The following is a 20503-nucleotide window of genomic DNA, read 5'->3' on the forward strand; positions in this document are numbered from 1 at the left end:
TTAGAAATCTATAGACGATATAATTAAGATGTCATTATTATATATTACATATATAAAAAGCGGATTGGAAATCCCAACATCTAATTTGATCAAAATCCTAAGAATATTGATCATTAATCTTTCCTACCAGCGATCTACGATATTTTCTTCTTTTATTCCTTAACAAAAATCTAGCCCGACGTAAAACATCATCAATTCGGACACGCTTCACCGGAGCATGCTCAAAAGTACGATGTTTAAAGTTATCATATTCATCATCAAGAAGCTTTTGCAAAACGTCTTCCAGAGTATGAATTTTCTCCACAGTTCCAAAGTTCTCTTGCGAATTTTGGTTCTGTTTAAAGTGACGATAATCATCATCAACCCCCTCGAGCATGAACAAGCTTTTGCAAAGCTTCTTCCAGAGTTTCAATTTTCTCTACAGCTCCAAAGTTCTCTTGCGAGTAGTTTTGTTTCTGTTTAAAGTGACGATCATCTTCATCATCAACCCCCTCAAGCTTGACATGAACAAGCTTTTGCAAAGCTTCTTTCAGAGTTTCAATTTTCTCTACAGCTCCAAAGTTCTCTTGCGAGTCCTGGTTCTGTACAGAGTGATCGTATTCATGATCTCCAAACCCCTCAAGCTCGCCATGAGCAATCTTTGGCGTAGCCTCTTCCGGAGTTGCAGGTTCTGTTGAGAGTTTTGGTTCTGTTTATTGATGATTTCAACAAAGTTAAGCGATTGATCTGCAGGCTCCGTTCTGATCATAGCTTGCTCTTCCACATAATTCATTACAGTATGTATATCTTTCTCGGAAGAAATTAAAAACCCCATAAAACAGGTTGATTATATATATCCAAAATAAAGTAAGATTCAATTCAAGACTTTTTTCACTCATAGATTCAATTCAAGACTTTTTTCACTCATAAGCTAGAAATATACAATAATTACCTTTTCCAAGTTCTGATCTTTTTTCATAAGCTTGGAGACTATGGGTCTCCGTTGCATAAGCTGGGTGGTTCTCTTTCTGATGAACTTGATGTTCTTGTGCCCGAACAAGCATGCTACATATACTGCGACGCAATCATGTGGGGGGGGGGTCATAAAAGGGCATTATTTATTGCACAATTTATTGATTCTAATGTATACATGATTTTATTGTTTTAACAGGAAAGATTTTTTTCTTTCAGTGGAAGAAATACATCTTGTGAAGAAAAATGATGTTTCATGATTCATTATTTTCTCTTTCTATAATTTTATTGTCTAAGAAAGTAAAGTATATCTATTGTGAGAGATTATGCTTTGGTGGTGATTCATATATATGCATCCACTGCGTTATATTCACTTCATGGTTTCATTATTTTTGCCATATTAATTGATTTTGTCTTGATTTGTATTAAGGTGAAATATATCAAACGTGGAAATGGTTTGATAAATTGTTCCACTATTAAAAAAAAACTCTTTTGTAAGAAAAATGATTGTTTTTTTCCTATCATTCCTCGTTTGCTCTTTCTATAATCCTCTTGACGATAACTTTAACCACAATAACAACAACAACAAAACTTATCTCAATAAGTAAAATTGGCTGCATGAATCATACAACGATATTATATTCTATTAACAATCAAATACTACCTCCGGTCCTTATTATAAGACCCCGTTTGACTTTTTATTTGGTCCTAATTATAAGACCCCAATCCATGTTTTCTCTCATATTTATACATTTTTTTCCAAGATAATCCTTCTAATAATGATAGTTCTAGTCAATATACTTAATTAGCAAGGATATTTTAGGAATGACAACACTTATTTATTACAAATAACTAATTTAAGTTACTTCCTTAATCTCTTCAAATAAGTCAACTGGGTCTTATAATTAGGACCGGAGGTAGTATTTAACATTTATGGTCGAGTATCCAATTGAAGTAACCCTAAACCCTAACCAAATCTTTGACAATAAGCTGAGCCTAATTTATCCAGACAGGGCAGCGTTTATGGTCTAGCATCCAACGCTTTAGGTTTCTTTTACATATATAATAACGTAAAATTATTTTTGAACAATGATAAAGAAGATTACAAAAGAAAAATATATATTGTTTAAAAGTTCGTAATGACTTGCAAGAGCGTGCTAAAATGTTGGAGGATGACACTTTGCCACCAAAATTTTAATTTAATTTTTGTTTGGGACTAAAAATTTTAAATTTCGGTAAAAGACTTATGGTCCTTAATAACATATAAAATTACATAATTATCCTTTCTTCTAAAATATTCCCTGTTAAATATTGGGAAATAAGTAGAAAATCATTGTATACTCAGTACTAAGGGGGTGTTTGGATAAAAATCAAACATAGTTTCAAAAGTGCTTTTACGGTTTATGAAGTAAATATATGGAGGAATTTGTCTCGTTTTGCGGAAAAGTACTTCTAAAACTATGGTTTGGAAGTTGCCAAACACCTCCTAAATTACGAAAAATTTATGACGTCTTTCCAATAATCTTCCATATGGAAAATTTGATCAAATTCTTTAATATATCAGTATCAAATTTGGAAAGTCGGTACGGAAATCATAATTTTATATGTATTATAATTATATTTTATTTTAAATTTTCATTTTAAAAGTTGGAATATCAGTTGCAAATTTTTCATATATGTGCTCAAACAAGTCTCTCAATTGTTTGTTTTTTCAAAAAAGTTGGTGCACCTTCAAGTTTTTAAAATTGGGCTTCTATGAATTCACGCGCAAGCTCCTGCCAAAACCAATACTTAATTTTAGGCTTTAGGGAATGTGACAATCCAACGCAATTACAAATGAATTCGATATAACATCTTAACTTAAAACTTTGAAACCCACTTGTCCTACTTATATATATATATATATATATATATATAAATTATTTAACCCAACTCTATCTGATCAAATACGCTTACCCTTAACAATCTAACAAGTTACCCTTAACAATCTAACAAGAATAAATGTTTTTATTATGGGATGCAAATCATACAAATGGCTGTTCCAAATAAACCTTGTTGATACATAGCAAAGTTACAAGCAGTAAGAAGCGTAAAGAAAAATTTTCCACTTTATCTTGTTGAAATTTAAAGAATATATTTCCTCCAATCCTAATTATAAGACCTCGTTTATAGTCTACAAATGAGATCTTATAATTAGGACCGGAGATAGTACATTGTACCACCCGATTTAATGCTTAACTATAACTTTGCCGCAATAACATGTACCATACCTGTTTTAAAAAAAATGTCTATGAAAAACAAAGAGAGGGAAAAAAAGAATAGCCTCTCAGTCTAATTTAAAATTCTAGTGTTCTGTGTTTCTTATTTCAAAGAACAAAGATGTGCTCTAACAATGTCTTAGTTCCTATAAAGGGTCACTGTACAAATCTGGTATGTTCAAAAACTTGTGCATATCCACAAGTAAATGGAATCTATCATCAATTCTTTTCTAATATACCAGAACCCTACCTTTAATGAATTCTATTCACGAGAGTAAAACAAAACCTCTTGCCTGTCACCTTCATTGTAGTAGTATTAATCTCTTGTCTGCAAAACTCAACTTTCAAGCGTGCTCAATTTATTTTGATTCAGAGAAAGCTTTTACAACATGTTAAAACTCCTATCAGTTGACCGCTTCTGATGGCCAATGTCTTAACTGCAAGTCCCGCCTTTAACCCTACATCAATTCAAAGCCAATGTGATCGTATCAGAACACAAACATAAGCCAATGGTAATTGAACATAACCAAAAGGCAATTCAACGATAAGACGTTATCTCCTCCAAAAAGAAATACAGGCAAGAGAATGGAGTTATATGATATGGTTCAACGATAGAAAACAGCTCAATACCATACAGCGAACAATATCATGAACTCCAGTTCCTCTATCAACAAGTTTTAACTGTATCCAGATTAGAGCGTACAAACAAGATAAGAACAATAACAATTTAACATATCCAAGACAAATCTTGCTATTATCATATTATTTTCGTTAGAAAAACTCCAGGAGGGACAAAGACAGGGTATAAAATGTGATAAAAATGTAAATATAAATGACCAGCAGCTATAAAAAGCAACACCGACATATCTTTTCTGACCGACCAAATGTAAATTTCCCTTAAACAAGGCGAAGCATGTTTCCCTGCCTTTTAGATTGAAGGCTATTCTTGATTGATAAAACCAATAGTGATAGCGACAATATAACTGAATAACATCATCCTCCCGCAATGAGAACACATGACCAAACTACTAATGAAGTTTATTGTCAACATATAACATTAATATTGATAGTTCTAAAACAGAAGTGTGATGTAAACAATTTCCATGACTACTTTTTTTCAGCTCACAGATGTTACATCTCTTCCTGGTGAACATCATAAAAGTTACAACTCTATTCACGAAAATAGAGAGAGAGTCACAGATCAGGTAAGAAAGACAACTACTTCGATTTTTTAATTCTTCTGTCTTGACCAACGACCACACCTTGTAATTTGTAACTAATCGTTTCAGCCACATAATATAAAAGTTCATCCCTCTAACAACGACTATATTCAAATCTCAATGGCATTATATAAAGTAGTTATAACATCATATCTCAGCAACATATGTAAAGCATTTCATAAGAGACAAAAGTTCCTCCGTCTCCAACAATTATCAAATCATAATCCAAGTAAACACCTCATCAGTATCTTCCACTTCCAGTTAATTGACTTGCGTTCCTTATTTTTGTTAAACTTCTATTAAATCAGACAAATGGGTCTCTCATTGTGCACCATAACCCATCTAATACGTTCAAATTTAAGCAGAAACATAATCCAGTGCAATAAAAAGAAATAGTAAAAGCAAGGACTTACAACTTATGCAATATGCCACTTCATAATTTTGTTTCTTATAAACAGTCCTACAGTCATCGCAGTGTCATCATGCTGCTCTACGTTGAAGACTTTTCCATTTTCCTCATGATTCCGTTGTCCTTTTCTTGATCAAATGCAAGCTCAAGTTGTTTCTCCACAGACTTGACAACTGCTGTTCGCTTGGATCTTAACCGGTAGGGAGGAGATGCATTGAAAATTTTGCCATCGGGAAGGTCATTGCCATGGACATGGCTTGCTGGACTCTCGGAGAACCTCCCTACTTCAGAATCAGTATTATTCTTATTTCTCTGCTGACTAATAGAAGCATGAGATTCTCCATCAACTTTCACAACTTTATTGGGAGTGACTTGTGTCTGGACTCCAGTCCTTCTCTTCCTCAATATGGCAGGGGTATTTGGGTAAGTCTTAGCAGCCATTTTCAATATTGATTCAGGAGTCTGTTTGAAAAATTCACGACCCTTCACACAAGGTGGAGTGAAGAAACCAGCAGGAGACATCACGGGGGTAGAACTGTAGTCATTTTGGAGACAGAATATATTTAAATAAAGAGAATCTAAGGGAACCAAATTCTCCATCTGCGGTGGTTCATAACATAAAGAACCACAAGTTGGACCTTCCTGTGAACAAGGTTTTGTGGTCAACCTGTTACTACTCATTTCACCATTATTTATACAATGCTCACTTGCTAGCTTGTCATTGAGTCCAGATTTCTCATGTGCTTGTTCACCATTCATTCCAGGATTGTCTCTTGACATTGGTTCTGAGTCGCAGCAGCTGAAGTCTAAATTGGAGGACTTGGGCTTGCATTCTATACAATCAGAATCAGCAGATTCATTTGCAGGGACATTTGAAGAATCACCAACATCTCTTGCTGTTGATATATTCCTTGAGTGATTCTTACCACTGTCATCTTGCTTATTAATCTCTGTAGTTTCTGATGATGTTGCAGTAGCCGCATCTACTACTTTATTTGAACTAACAAGAATTGTTTCTGTTGCAGAGAATATTATTTTGTCTTTGACCTCAACTTTTGGACTATTCTTTGAAATTGGTGGAAGTTGTCCAGTAGTTAAATAAAAGTCCAACTTCTTCTTCAATGAACTATTCCAGTGGTTCTTTATTGCATTATCAGTCCTGCAGGAGAAAATTCATGTAGATAAATATGATTATTGATCACACAAGTAAACTTAATATGACACGTCAACCTTTTTTATTTAAAGCAACATTTGTTAATGGCAGTGAAGTATAAGAGAAAACATGACTCCCAGTGATGAACTGTGCTATTTCAGCTCAAATCATACTCGACAATCAGCTTAATTTTCTTCATGACAACTACTAACCAAATGAAAGGAAGCATACCTTCCAGGCAGGACCTTAGCAATTTCAGCCCATTTGTTCCCATGTATACAGTGAAAATTCATGACGGCTAATTCCTCTGCCAAAGTCCAGGCATCCTTCTTTATGTCAGGATTAAGATGGTTGTGCCATCTGTAAATTTTTGAAATTAATCAATGATAACGCAGCCCATATACTAATACCAAGTTAACTCTTCGATGTTTATGAAGAACACATGTCCAGAAGAGTACATAAGAAGGGGGAAAATGAAAGGCAAACAAGAAGAAACCACTATTTATTAAGTAGCTCATACAAGAAGATAGAAGAAGATATCAGACGTAGCGGTAATAGATTCTGATCACCGTTTTAAACTTGGGAAAATGCTGATTAAATGAAGACTCTATAAGTTCGAAATATGCAATAAAAAAGGCATAAGTCATTTTGGTGAGCATTGAATTTCAGGAATTATCAGTAAAAGAGATGAGAGACATAAAACTTCCACTTAGACAACAGTAAACCTACCGCTCTCGGCACTGTTTCCCTATACGACCAGGCAGGGACTTGGCTATTACTGACCATTTTGTTGGCCCATATTTTGACACTAGTGCAACAATTTTATCATCCTCCTGTAAGCCAGAAAAGAAAGGGACGTTAACGCTTCAATAAGTTTGTAGGGAAAATGACCCCCAAAAAGAAATATGTTTCAACCTCCTGAGTCCAAGGCCCTTTAACAAGTTCTGGGTTAAGAACTTTTTGCCATCTGTGGAGACATTGCACTTCTGATCTATCAGGGAAAAACTCAGCTGCATTCCAAAATTTAAATCTGTCATGAAACTGATTGCAATTCTTTTACGGTAAACACCAGGTACTAAATATATCATCTACACTATAGCTTAAAAGCAAATTGCTGTGGTTTGCACAAATACAACACTTCTTTCTGTATATTTTGTCATCAAACGATAAAGTGGCAAGAAACTTATATCTAAAAAAATATATTTTAGAAGTTTATTTCTCACTTCTCTGTCTTCCAGAGCAGCAGCACCTTAGCTAAACATGAGGAGAAGCCTATGTATTATAAATTATATACTTCTCCCATTTCACTGCATAAATTTTACTGTCTACTCTAGGATCCAAAGCATCAATAATAACAAAACAAGTCTTGTATAACAAAAACTTTCTTTACAAGCATCGGAGGTAATTTCAACTATAAATTCATCTAAACCTATAATTCACAGAGATTTCAAAAAAAAAAAAAAAAAGGGGCGCCCAATACATGTTGGTCGCTCTTATTAGAAACAATGCAACACTATGTGACCCTTTAAATTACACATCAACGTTTCAAACTTTATCATGCATCATGTCCGTGTTACTGCCATGTCTCACGTCCATGCTCCCTAGATTTGAATGGACTCACTTTCCTAGAAGATATGCATATCCACCATAGCAGGCAAATCACGCATAAGGATCATCACCCATTTTTGAACACAGCCAAAGCAGTATAGAAGCAGTAAATCATATTAGTTAGATGCTATGTAAAAGCAAACATAATCACCTATCTTCTTCCAATTCTTTCCCTTGAAAATTGCAACAGCATTCCTTAGTGTCTCATCCTTCAGTAAGATAAAGAAAGCATTAAGAACAATTTAGACGGCAGCATATAAAATTAGCAAAAGCACAATGATATAAAAGACGTATTAACATATCTAGCACTCTCGAGTTACGACATCATAAAATCAAAGAAAGTTTTGATGTTTTTTCTGTAGATGTACACGAACATTCATAAAAATTAAATCAACTAAGCTGAGTTCCATTCCTAATTGGCTGCATCTAACCAAAAAATGAGAGAAAAGGAGGAACCCTCTCCAGATACTAACCTCTTCAGCCGTCCAACCACCCTTCGCACGCCTTATAGGGCCAGTAGTTCTCCTGTATGATCAAAATATTCACATTATGAACAGAAACTCATAAAGACTATAGAGGAAATTGAAAATGTAAAACTTTTCCACTGTAGAGAAAGATAACCGGTCACTAATGAAGAATGTGAAATTAAGCAAAAATAGACAGGCATAAGATGAATAGTGCAGCACACTGGGCACAAAAATCAATCCCCCCCATGTCGCATCAGACCATCTGGAATTTCCAGAATAGAGCTGCAATGAAAAAGTATTGAACTTGAATGATTGATACCGATGAGAGGGTGATGCGGATGTTGGGCTACATATTCCAGGGGACTTGGGTAGAGCACTGCCACTGCTTTCAGATATAGAGGAACTAGAAGCAGCAATAGTTTGTTTATTCTCCAGGCAACACTCCACCGATTTCACCTCGGCCATCTGCTCCTATAATCATCTCCAAAACCAAATCAACAAACGGGCGGATAACGCAAAAGACTAAGAAGCACCTCCAGAACCCATCACACACAAGTGTCTCTACCTATCACCAAAGACCCCAAAAACCCCACTTGGTGTCCATAATTTTCAAAACCTCCGCAGTGAAATAGACAGATAAGCAGAACCCAGATCTTATAATCAGTCATCAGATCAAAAATTACAGACGAAATAAAGCAGAAAAACTCTCATCACAAGAAACACATAATTCTCGGGTTTTGACCAGAAAAATAACCCAAATCAGTAGGAGACAAATCAAAGTCCTTTATTATGAAAAAGGACGCAACGATTCGATCAATCCCAGAGAAAATAAAGCTGAATTGTGGAGAGCGAAACAAAAAAAGAAACAATTTGTAACTTGTTCGATATTGGTGAACCTCTGCTAGCAGAGGAGTGGCGGGAATCAAAGTCCAGCTAATAGAAGAATCCAAAGAATTCGAACCTTAGATTATCTCTCTCAGAGAAGAGAAACAAGAGAGCTATGGTTTCGAAAAATCCTCGCCCGTTGAAACAAAGGAGCAAAACGGGAAAAGAAAAATCAAATCATAAAATAAAGCCAAGTTTATATATAACGAATATGTGATCACCGACGTCTCCGTTGACTTCCGTTACCAAAGCCTATCGGGGTTTGCAGGTTATTAGAAGGAAAAAAACCTATCGGTGAACGGCGGTTAACGGGATGACTGTGCGTTAAGAGACAAAAAGTTTGAACTCAAACGGCACTCAAGCCCAACAAGACATAAAAGTCGAACAAGTTTGGGAGATGGATGGCGGGGGAAGGGACCGCGGGAAAGTTTGGACCGTTGGATGGGAGGGAGATCGCGAGACGTTAATTGCCATGTGGTGTGAATGAAACGTTCCAACGGTTAAAGTGTAGTGTTTATTAAAAAAAAATGAGTCAGGGTTCAATGTTTATAATAATACAAACAAAAACAATTTTAATAAGCCTTTTCTTCTTTTCTTCTTAGGCATTTAGGGTTCAGTGTTTAATTTATATGACAGAAAATTGATTCATTGTTGGAAAAAAATGCAAGAGAGATAAATGTTATTTTTATTTGTTAAGATAATTCAATTCTAATGTAGAAAATTTTATTTCAATTAGTTATCATTACTTATGTTCTATTTTTACTTTTATTCTTTAAATAAAAAAAATTTTTTGGTCAAAACGGAGAAAAATCATTTAAATCCTTTACATTTAATTTAAATAATTCAGATAAAAGGGCGAATAAAGTGAACCACGTAGATCAGTCCAATTTAAAATAAGTTCGGATGATCACATCAACAACCAGGTTGAATATGATTAGTTGCATCGGATTTGAGGACCTACCTTGAAACATATGGTCTATCGACTTCAACTATCGATTAATGATATAGTAAACGGACTCCGGCAAGAAAGAAGGTTAACAGACAATTTTAAATATTTTTTTAAAAAAATTTAATAAAGCTTTTTTTTTTAATAAGAAGAATTACAATCAACTCTCAAAAAAAAGAAATTTAATTACCTTAAAGTTTATTGACAAGTGAAGAGTAATCAATAACAAGTTTCAGAATAGAGAGTGACAAGATGTTCAGATCAGTCACTTGTTATTAAGACTTTTTAGTAATTAAATTTTTTATCTAAGACCTCTTGATAATTCTCCCATTTTTACATCCAAAATCTGTAGTGTTGACATGGACTCCAATTTTGAATGTCAAACGATTAATATCGTTTGATGCTCGGGCAAATTTTTTTTTTTAAAAAAAAAACTGTTTAATGAAATAATTAGTGCTAAACTGGAAGTAAGGTTGAAGAAAATTGATGAAAAAGGTTTGCAATAATGTCATCAATTATGTAGTTTTCACTACTTACCTTTATCTATGGACTTTGCTTATTTATAAAATAATCATATTTATTTGTATGTCAAGGGGGAAGTTTAGTGGAACAAAACGTAGAAAGATCATCTAAAATGTAGAAGAGCTCAGCATTACAGAAAAAGGAAGCGAAATTAAAACTATAGTAATTTCACTTTCTTTGAATTTCCTAACTGAAGGAATTTCACTTGCCATCAACTATTTTTGGGTTAAAATGAGAAAAATACATGGAAGAACAAAAAAAAAAAATCTATGACAGATATTATACAAAAACGCATTAATCTGTTGTGGTTCCCCCTTGATTGAGTTCTGCAAAGCTCAACCCTAAAAGAACTGAATGCCTCAAGAACTTTTCAGCACACCTACGAACACATGTTTCTTCTTTCTTGGTCAGGGATCTTCGATAAAATGTATCCACGCAGTCCACAAAACATCTCTCTACTAGTGCATTATACATCCTTAGACTGTAATTTTGTTTTAGAGGAGAATAAATCAATAATCATATCCAACATATGCTCCAATGAAGAAGACAGAACTACTCTAGATTAATTATGAAAAAAGATAAAACATGCTTTCTATATGGAAAAGCCATGGATCACGTAGATATATAACAATTTGCTTAAAAGCTTGCGATTAAGTGAGATATTGGTGTTCTAAACTCCAAATACAAGTGCAATTCTAAAGCATTCATTCAAGTTGTCCTCTAAACCATCAACTAATATGTTAAAGACTATCGTCCAAACCTATGGCAATATTTATGGTAAAAATACAAATGAAGTTACAAAAACCATTTCAATATTAATAATAATAAAACAGAAAGTGCGAACCAGGCTTTCATCATCCTTTCGTGTTTGCCCTTTTTATAGGGTAGGGACATTTCACTCCAGTACAAGTGTTCTTTTAATATTCTAAACACCACTTCCATTTTTAGACCAATGGAAGTGTGCTACGTGGCAAGAAAACAGCCTAAAGTAGTATCCCGTCATTGAAATGGGAAAAAAAGTTTTAAATACTTAAAAACCAGAATCTGGGGAGCTAGTTTTGTACTTCTCAAGCAGATGAACTATTTGTAAATGACCTAAAGATGAAGTCTATTTACTTCTTTTCCTATATCTATACAAATCCTTTCCTCTGTTCCAAGCTGTTTTACCCAACATAAATAATCTTGTTCTTCCTCAGTATAAATTTCTGCACTGGTATGGCTTGTTGTTCTACAGGACATAGATCAATAAGCATTTCCAAGTGACAGAAAGAAATCAAAGCATGACTTAGTTCATGACTTCAAATCTTCAACAGCCACATACAAGACACACTACACAAGTGGTTTATATGTCTAGCGGGTCATTGATTCACAAGTATGTATTCCAATTTTTACCTCAGCAATCCCTGTATCTTCTACATTTCCATAATCAAAGCATCAATCTAATTCTATTAACGAACACTAACACATTAATGGGCAACTAAGGTTCCGCTCACGAACAAGAGCGTAGCATCAAGGTCTCCACTAAAATCACGACTTCTCCTCCGTCAATTCAATTAACTTGCGCAAAACAAGTTTTAACCCAAAGATGACTTTTACTTCCCATTGCATGATTCATATAACGCAAGCAACTAGAGGACAACAGAAGCAACCATAGATTAGAAACTGGTATTCATGCATTTATTAGTGTGAGAGAAGGAGAAAGAACCTGTCTCGGGCTTGAAGCTGACCGATCATGGCAGACATTTTTTCCTTATCTTCTCCAGCAAGAGAATCCAAGTCTCCGAAGATGCTCTTGTCCATCATCGATTTGAAGAAGAAAGAAAGAAAACGAGAAATATTCCTACCGTACTCAAGGTTTCAGCGGCTCAATGCTACAGCAGAATAACGGCTCTGTTGTCCGAAACAGGAAAGAACGAAACAGCCCCTGCTTAAACCCTAAAGTCTAAACGATGCAACAGGCCACGATATCGCCGGCTAAAATCTAGCTGTTTGCTTCTAGGCCCTTCAACTATGTGTTATTTTCATCCGATCCTTGCACAACCGCCCCTAAATTAGAAGGGTGCTGAATTCACTTGATTGGCTTGATCTTGCTCGATGACTTTAAGCCCCATCAAAATAATTATTGATTTTAAGTAATTTTTATTTGTCTTATTGGTCAATGAATTCTGCAATTATTGTGATTTTCTTACCATCAGTGTTTTAATTTTCTTCATAATTTAAACTACTTTCTTAATTTAATACTACTATTATATAAAAATAATTTTGATTTTTAAGCAATTTTTATTTTGAAAAATAATATTTTAATAATAATTTTCATAAAAATAACGTTTTGAACAAATGAAGTTATATTTTTCTGTGGCGAATGAAAGAAATAATTTTTTTATTTTATTTCTTTTAAATTTTTTTTTAAGGTTTTCCCATAATATCCCCACAGCTAGTAGCCATGGGACTAATCCTTCGTCCCCACTGTCGGCGCACAAAGCAACAGGGAGCTAGTCACGAGGTGTTTTCCATTCACAAGAGTTAGGAGTCAAACCCTCCAACCACTTGCTTAAAGAACGAGATGCCGAACCATCACGCTCATCTGTCATGGTTATTTCTTCTCCATTTTTAATGCTTCTAGCATTTTGTCCTATATTTTGCGTTCCAAGTATTAACCAGATTATGCAGCAAGTAACCAGTACCGCAAGCGGAGTACCAGTACTAAAATGGTCATCGATACAGCACTTGTAAGTGACAACAAATTTGATTTTAGCTTACATTTGTTCCTGTCTGGGTAAGAATTCTGTAGGACTAAGGCTTTGAGTGACACCCCAAACCATGGTTTGGGAAATAAATCACCCGAACACCCACCTAAAAACCAAAACCATGGTTTTGGCCCACAACCATGGTTTTGGAAAAAGCAAAAAAAATTTACTTTTGGAGAAAAAAGGGAGAGTGTGAGAGCCTATAGGATATGTATCTTGCTATTTTTTTTATAAACATATTTAATCTTATATTTTATAAATATATATACATATTAATTATTTATTAATTATATTATCTTATGTATTATTAATTATGTTAATAAAAAATATATTATTAATAATTTTATTCCTTTAAATTAAAATATATCATAAAATCTATTTTTTCTGTAATTATCATATTAACTTATTCTTTTTTTAGTAATTTGTATATATAAAAAGTGTTTCTGATAACAACTATCCAAACACTCTCATTTCTCAAAATCACTTTTTCATAAAATCTATTCTTCCCAGAATCTATTCTCCAAAATCACTTTTTCAAACCATAGTTTGGTTTCATCCAAACACACCTTAATTCTCCTCTTCGGACACTCAGGTGCATTCTTGGAACGGATTGCAGAACCCGTTATGTAGGCAATGAACAATATAATTCATCCATCTTCCTACTTCCCACATAATACTTTTGATTCTTAATATAAGGTCCAGTTTGTAGTTCAAATAGGGGGACGAAGCCGTATTTCTCAACTTATTTAAATGAATTAAAATATTTTGATAGCCAACGATGCCATCTCAATTTTTAAAGGCCCACGGACCAAGAACTCCTGCTGGCGCAAACTAAAATACTGATATTAATATGCATATTGCCAACAGAGCATTCATAGCTTTGTGAAACAGAGCAGAGTAACTGTTCCACTGAAGGATCTACCTGAACAAAGCTTATCTCAATGCTCATAACTATCCAGCTTCACAAGTATCTAAACTAATTGTTTTTCTAATTTCCGCTAAGCCAATAACAACAAAATTGGGAGAAATAAATAAAATACTAAAATACAATTCAGGGAAGTACAGGAAGTTCCACTTTGTCAAACGAAAAGAAACTGACCCGCCCATCCTCAACCAGAGAAATTTTTAGAGGAATCTCACCGCATTGTTTCTCGAGGACTTCAATTTCTGCTCTTGATGGTGGATGGCCCCTTCCAAATGAAAAGGAGGAGTAATCTCAAAATTCAGATATATTAATGTGTGCATGAGATAAAGAGAGGAACAGAAGTTGAAGCAATCCTCAGCGTGTCAATAAATATTCTCACCGAGATTCATCACTCCCTAGTGTATTAAGATTCAGGTTTCACATAATTCCAATGCATGATCTTACCAATAAACCCTCCAAGAATATAGGGTAACACAATCTTTTACAAAATGAAGCAATATCTACCAAAGTAATGCATTGCAAAGAAGAAGTAGATGATTTATATCATTATTGCACCTCACTGAATATATAAAACAAAAAGAAAGGGGGGTTTTTTTCCCGACTCATTATACAGAGATCAAACTCCTCTAATTTTAATTCATAATTAGAAGGTCCTACAACAAAATAAGTCGGTGAGACAGTGACACTTAAAAAAAAAAAAAAAAAAAGGAGAAAAAGCCTATTCAATATTCTTTGATTTCAAAACAACATTATCATTTATATAAAAGATCAAAAAAAATAAAAAAAAAGCCAGCTTTTGGATCAATAACTAATGAATTTTCTTCAGCTTATTAATGAAATTGATACAATTAAAGAACTAAAACTACCTGGACAAGTGGAGCAGAAAACTTGGATCACCAGGAGAAGTCTTCCGAAACTTGTTATTTGGGAGATAAACATCAAAATCCGGCCTCAATTCGTTAATATGCATCTCACTGAACAACTCATTTAAGGATTGCTCATCTCTGGAACCCATGTCTTCTGATTGATTGTTTTCTTCAGTGACTTCAAGAGCAGCAGGTTTATGGACAGTTTTTGAAATATCCTTCATACTCCAAGAAACACCATGCCGTCCAACTATGTAACCAAGAGATTTAAGGTGCTTGTAGGCCTCAAACAGCTCCCAACAGCATCCATCCTCCCTGCCTGCAGCCTTCCTGTATATGTCTGTTAGACGTATGCATATATCACAGTTATCCAAGAGATGTAACGCTCCTAATTCCATCAAATACCTGCCAAATCAAACTTAATATAACCAAGAAGGATTATGAAACATCTGATTTTCCCAAGAATATATAAACACACATCTGATTATCATTTCAAACAATATTAGCTGTAGCACACTACAAAATATTAATACATGTCTGCTACTTCTAAGTAAAAATTTAATTCCAAGAAATCTTTGGATTCAGACATTATTCAACTATATCACTGTTTATAAACATTGACCAGAGCAACTCCAGATTTCCAGAATAATTTTCCCTTTCTATTTCACAAATAGAGAGAGGCAATAAAGAAAAAGGTTGACATTCCACCTACAGAGTCTCCTCAATTGAACAATATGTCCTGCCTTCACGAATGATTCCAGTTGTTACCCACAATTTGCCTTTCTTTTCAATAACTTCTGCCATTCCCATGTCATCTTTCCACCTAGCCTTGGATTTCACGGCCCTAGAAAACAAAACACAAGAAAAATAAAAACCGAAGTTAATTGTCGTTGCAAACATATATATATCCGCCCTAAGCAGCTAACTGAGTCATCCAAAATCATTTACCGAAACTGCAATTTGGGCATGGAACCAGCCGAAAAGTGATGTTCCTCTTCGTCACTACTATTTTGCAAAAAGGCTTCATCGTCGCTGTCCTCTCTTGTAGAACATCCCCGTATCTCATCATCCATGTGTTAAGTGCCGCAATTCTAAGTAATTGTAAAAACGGAAACTGCGCAAATTATTTTTTAAAATTTGTAACAAGTAACATTCTAAATAGCGACATTCTAATTTTTTTATATTAGCATATAGAAGCAGAAATAAATATACCCTCCAAGTCTTTACTTTTGCAGCCGACGAGAGAGCGCCGCCGACGATGTCTGACTTAAACCTCGGCAGCGACGAGAGACCTGGGAGTCCGATAAATTACAAAGAGACTGAGTGTGAAATTAGACATTACTGGGAGAGTAGAGGACACTGAGGACTCGGAACTGTAAGACAAAAAGTGGATGGAAGGGGAGACTTGAACAATGCAATAAGAATCCTCTACGGGTCTACTGTCATCACCAAATGATAAAGTACATGTAAAGCCATTGAGACAAGAGTTAGAAGGTTGAGATTACGGCATATAACAATATGCGGCTTCCACACACGACCAATCGTCAATCTCTGGCGATTAGAAGAAATACAAGGACCAGGCGAGGAAGAAGGATGAAGAAAGCTGGAGTCGATTCAGTACCCACCCTTAAGATTTGTGTTGAAGAACCTCGACTAGAGAGATGGCGGCGACGATCGACGGAGGAGGAGAGGCGACCAAGAAAGGCGACAACGCTGAAGGAGAGGGGCTGAAGATAACGATCAAAACGGGTAAAATTGGAATTTTGACTTTTCCCTTGAAAAACTTACATAGGCAATTTAGCGAGAATTTGCAGATTATTTCTCTCCCTTCAGAAAAATCTAATTTCGCCGGGAGGGGAGGGGAGGGGAGACAGAAATTATTCCCGTTCGTGGACCCGAAAATTATGAAAAATTTTAAAATATACTACTCCTTCAGTTTTTAATATAGGACCCAATTGGTGAGTTGGTTTTAGTTTTAAATATAAGACTCATTTTTCATATTTATCAATTTTTTTTAAATTACCCCTATGGATACTCCTTCAACCATAATCAAATAGAAAAGGAAAATGAGGTATTAAAAAAGATGATTATGGTATTTTAGGAAAAACGTGTCACATTTCTTATAATTAACTAACTTACCTAACTTCCTTAATCTAATCAAATTAGTTAAATGGGTCTTATATTAAAGACCGGAGGAGTATTTCCTGTCTTAATTACAAGAACTAATTAACTAATTTAAAAAGATTAAAAAAAATTTAAGTTAGTTATTTATAATAAATAGATGTTGTTTTTCCTAAAATATCCTTACTAATCAAATGTATTGGCTAGAACTATTATTATTAGAATGACTATTTTGAGAAAAAATATATAAATATGAGAGACAAAGTGGATTGGGATCATATATTTAGGATCAAAATAAAAGTCAAACAATGTTTTATATTATGAAGCGGAGATAGTGTGTGTATTTATATATATATGAAACAATTATACGAATTAATTGGCCAAAACAAAAACTGTGTGTGAATTAATTTTTTATCACAAAAAAGGATAAAAACTGGTCCGGTGGTATTGGGGTTTTGGGTTCAAATGACGATATAACATAATAACAAGAAGGAGTGAGCCATAAAAAAAAATTAAAAATTGTAATAATACTTACTACTAGAAGGACCAAATAATAACCAATTTTTCGTGATAACCTATTATTGCTTTGAAGAGACTTTTCTTTTCTATTTTCATGATTTCTAAGAAATCTGTGAATAGGTAAGACGCATACTGTGAATATAAAAAATAATACAAAAGTCATAGAAAAATAATCAGACTGAAGTACTGACCTCGTTTTTTTTGTTTTTTTGGGTTTTTGGTACTTGAAGTGCTCCTTTTTTGGACCGGATTGGCACTTGAAGTGCTGAACTCTAGAACAGTACAACTAATAAATAGAATTATTTGTACCCAAATAGGTTGTGCGGGAGCCCAACAGCAAAACCAAGGGAAAGAAACAGAATCTTAGGGGGGAAAAAATCAAAACCCTGTGATGGTTCAACAAAAAAAACTGGAACTAACATAATAGTTTAACCCTTCACAACGTGATAAATCAATATTTAAATCTTATTAAGAAAAATACTCACATTTAGTGCTGAATAACATCTCAAATAATGCACATTGCCTCAAATAAAAAAATTACATGTGTTTAGCCCCTAAAAAAAAGAAACAAAAACAAGAAGTTGGGGGTTGAAGCAATGGGATCTATCTAACGGCTTAGGACCTTAGTCACATCAATGACCGTGGAGTGTTTGGATGGAAATAAAAATATAATTTTAAAAGTACTTTTAGAGAATTATAGTATGTGAATGTGTAGAGAAGTGTCTCATTTTATGAAAAATTCTATGTGGCCAAACACCCCTATCTAATGCTTATTTAGAATGACAAAAGGGCTTTTCAAAAGAAACTTTTCTCATTTAAGAAATATGAAGTAAACATGTAATGAGTTTTATCTCGTTTATATAAATATGTTTATAAGTACTTATATTAAAACAATTTCAAACAAGCCCCTAATCAATTGTATCTCCATTCATGTTCATTGTTGGGGGAAAAAAGGCCTTTTAATGCGAGTCTTTTGACGTCAATTATAGTTTATTTCAACCTAGGTGTTTCCTTAAGTTGTCTTATTTCCATTACTTCTGTAATTTCATCTAAGCTGATATGATTCTCTATCAGTTGAACCGAGTTATGCTTAACATATACACTTCATTTGTTGTTCTGTAATATTATAATAGAAAAATGACACACAGATATGGAGGAATAAACTTTATTCATCTAACATCTCACAAAATGTCAAAATTATTAGCAGGTTCTAAGGACCTTAGAGTATTATATTCTAATTGTAAAATGACATCACTACCTCCGAGATTCCCAATTTACATTTTCTCTGTCATTGTGATTGATAAACTTAGCGGCGATTATTAACAACTCAATGAGAAACCGTTGACAACTTAAACAGTATCCGCCGACAACATACTTTATAGGATCACATAACCTCCACATAAGAATAAATTATAACCAAATAGTATAATACAATAATTTTAACAATGAAATAGGAAGTTTTTCAAAGACATTAAGAACTTTATCTAAACCCAATAAGATTATAGTAAAATTTTAATGCGGAGATCTATTGACAATCTCAACAGTGAGTATTAATAACCTAAGGAGAGCTGTTGACAACCTAGAGAATGTCTGTTGACATATGACTTTATAGGATAATATAACCTCTACGTAAGATTAAATTATAACTAAATAATATAACATAGCAACTACATAAGATCGACTTTAACACTAAAATCTAACAACTATAACTAAATTATAACTAAAAATCTAACAACTATAACTAAATTATAATAACACTGAAATCTAACAACTATAACTAAATTATAACTAGAAATCTAACAATTATAACTAAATTATAATGACGCTGAAATCTAACAACTACAACTAAATTATAACTACAAATCTAACAACTATAACTAAATAGTGTTAAAGTTGTTAAGTTATATCATTTAGTTATAATTTGATCTTACATAGAGGTTATATTATCTTATAAAGTTAATTGTCAACAGACACTTTCGAGGTTGTCAACAGCTCCTCTTAGGTTGTCAATACTCACTGTTGAGGTTGTTAATAGATCTCCGCATTAAAATTCTACTATAATCCTATTGAGTTTAGTTAAAGTTCTTAATGCCTTCGAAAAACTTTCCATTTCAATATTAAAATTGTTGTATTACACTATTTAGTTATAATTTACTCTTATATAGAGGTTATGTGATCCTATAAAGTCAGTTATTAACGAATACTGCTTAGGTTGTCAATAGCTTCTTATTGGGTTGTTAATAATCACTACTAAGATTGTTAATTGTAATGACAGAAAAAATATGAATTAAAAATTTAAAAGATAATAATGTCATTTTATAATTAGAATACAACACTCTAAATTTTCACATTTTATGTGATTTTAGATGAATAAAATCTACTCCCTAAGCGTGTGCCTCATTTTTCCTATTATAATCTGCATTCATGTTCATCTTCGCAGTACTGCAGGTGAAGTACAGGTACTAACATGGCCGGTCATCAACGCCAATGATGTGGCAGTACGTTGTACTGAAAAACTGACTATTATTTTATTACTCATTCTTAATATAAAAACTATTTGATTAATTTAATTAAATTAAAAAATTAGATAAATTAATTAATTATAAAAAATATTGTATATTTTTTAAATATTTTTTTATTTGATTATAGTCAAAAGAGTATTTATAGAGCTAATTTAAAAAAATTAATAAATATAAAAAATAGTTTTTATATTTAAGATCAAAATCAATTTAATAATTAGGCCTTATATTAAATATATAAGAAGTATTATGATCGAAATGTCATCCAAAGTTTAGAGTTGTAATAATCGTCTTTGGGATGTGCAGGTAATATTGCTGAGAGATAATGTTTGACAGAAGAGAAATGTAATGATGAGCATGTGCAGTACAAAGATATTATCAGTTGGT

General features: G+C 33.5%; 4 protein-coding genes across 10 annotated transcripts in view; 1 reads left to right on the top strand and 3 right to left on the bottom strand.

The window, feature by feature from the left end:
- Positions 1–9098, bottom strand: LOC114739559 (transcription factor MYB3R-3). 2 transcript variants are annotated; one of them, XM_028927637.1, is made up of 11 exons: positions 9028–9098; positions 8386–8537; positions 8073–8124; positions 7751–7808; positions 6907–7001; positions 6721–6824; positions 6223–6351; positions 4843–5997; positions 3460–3667; positions 932–1053; positions 1–688 (listed from the first exon to the last, which is right to left on the bottom strand). In XM_028927637.1, exons 2-8 carry the CDS (start codon positions 8529–8531, stop codon positions 4920–4922), a joined length of 1662 nt encoding a protein of 553 aa, XP_028783470.1. In that variant the 5' UTR covers positions 8532–8537; positions 9028–9098; the 3' UTR covers positions 1–688; positions 932–1053; positions 3460–3667; positions 4843–4919. The 2 variants fall into 2 exon arrangements, with proteins under 2 accessions (XP_028783470.1, XP_028783469.1); XM_028927636.1 differs by lacking the exons at positions 1–688; positions 932–1053 and having other exon boundaries at positions 3243–3667.
- The window catches only part of LOC114739565 (uncharacterized), a 21066-nt gene continuing 8796 nt past the window's right edge, over positions 8234–20503 (top strand). Inside the window, exons 1-2 of the mRNA XM_028927648.1 lie at positions 8234–8238; positions 8901–8907. The gene's annotated coding sequence lies outside the window, so the exon portion shown is untranslated. The remainder of the gene's footprint in view (positions 8239–8900; positions 8908–20503) is intronic.
- LOC114739563 (mitochondrial import inner membrane translocase subunit Tim9-like) lies at positions 10498–12348 on the bottom strand. Its single transcript, XM_028927645.1, has 2 exons — positions 12125–12348; positions 10498–10900 (listed from the first exon to the last, which is right to left on the bottom strand). The coding sequence occupies exons 1-2, from the start codon at positions 12220–12222 to the stop codon at positions 10714–10716; spliced, it is 285 nt and encodes a 94-aa protein (XP_028783478.1). The 5' UTR covers positions 12223–12348; the 3' UTR covers positions 10498–10713.
- Positions 13989–16709, bottom strand: LOC114739562 (tRNA-splicing endonuclease subunit Sen54). 6 transcript variants are annotated; one of them, XM_028927640.1, is made up of 6 exons: positions 16583–16708; positions 16185–16249; positions 15906–16048; positions 15670–15801; positions 14958–15362; positions 13989–14356 (listed from the first exon to the last, which is right to left on the bottom strand). In XM_028927640.1, the coding sequence occupies exons 3-6, from the start codon at positions 16028–16030 to the stop codon at positions 14218–14220; spliced, it is 801 nt and encodes a 266-aa protein (XP_028783473.1). In that variant the 5' UTR covers positions 16031–16048; positions 16185–16249; positions 16583–16708; the 3' UTR covers positions 13989–14217. The 6 variants fall into 6 exon arrangements, with proteins under 6 accessions (XP_028783473.1, XP_028783472.1, XP_028783474.1 ...); XM_028927639.1 differs by having other exon boundaries at positions 16170–16249; XM_028927641.1 differs by having other exon boundaries at positions 15906–16071; positions 16170–16249.

This window comes from Neltuma alba, unplaced genomic scaffold (assembly GCF_004799145.2).
Source record: "Neltuma alba isolate B1F8T4 unplaced genomic scaffold, ASM479914v2 tig00002863_pilon, whole genome shotgun sequence".
In the NCBI taxonomy this organism is placed as follows: domain Eukaryota; kingdom Viridiplantae; phylum Streptophyta; class Magnoliopsida; order Fabales; family Fabaceae; genus Neltuma; species Neltuma alba.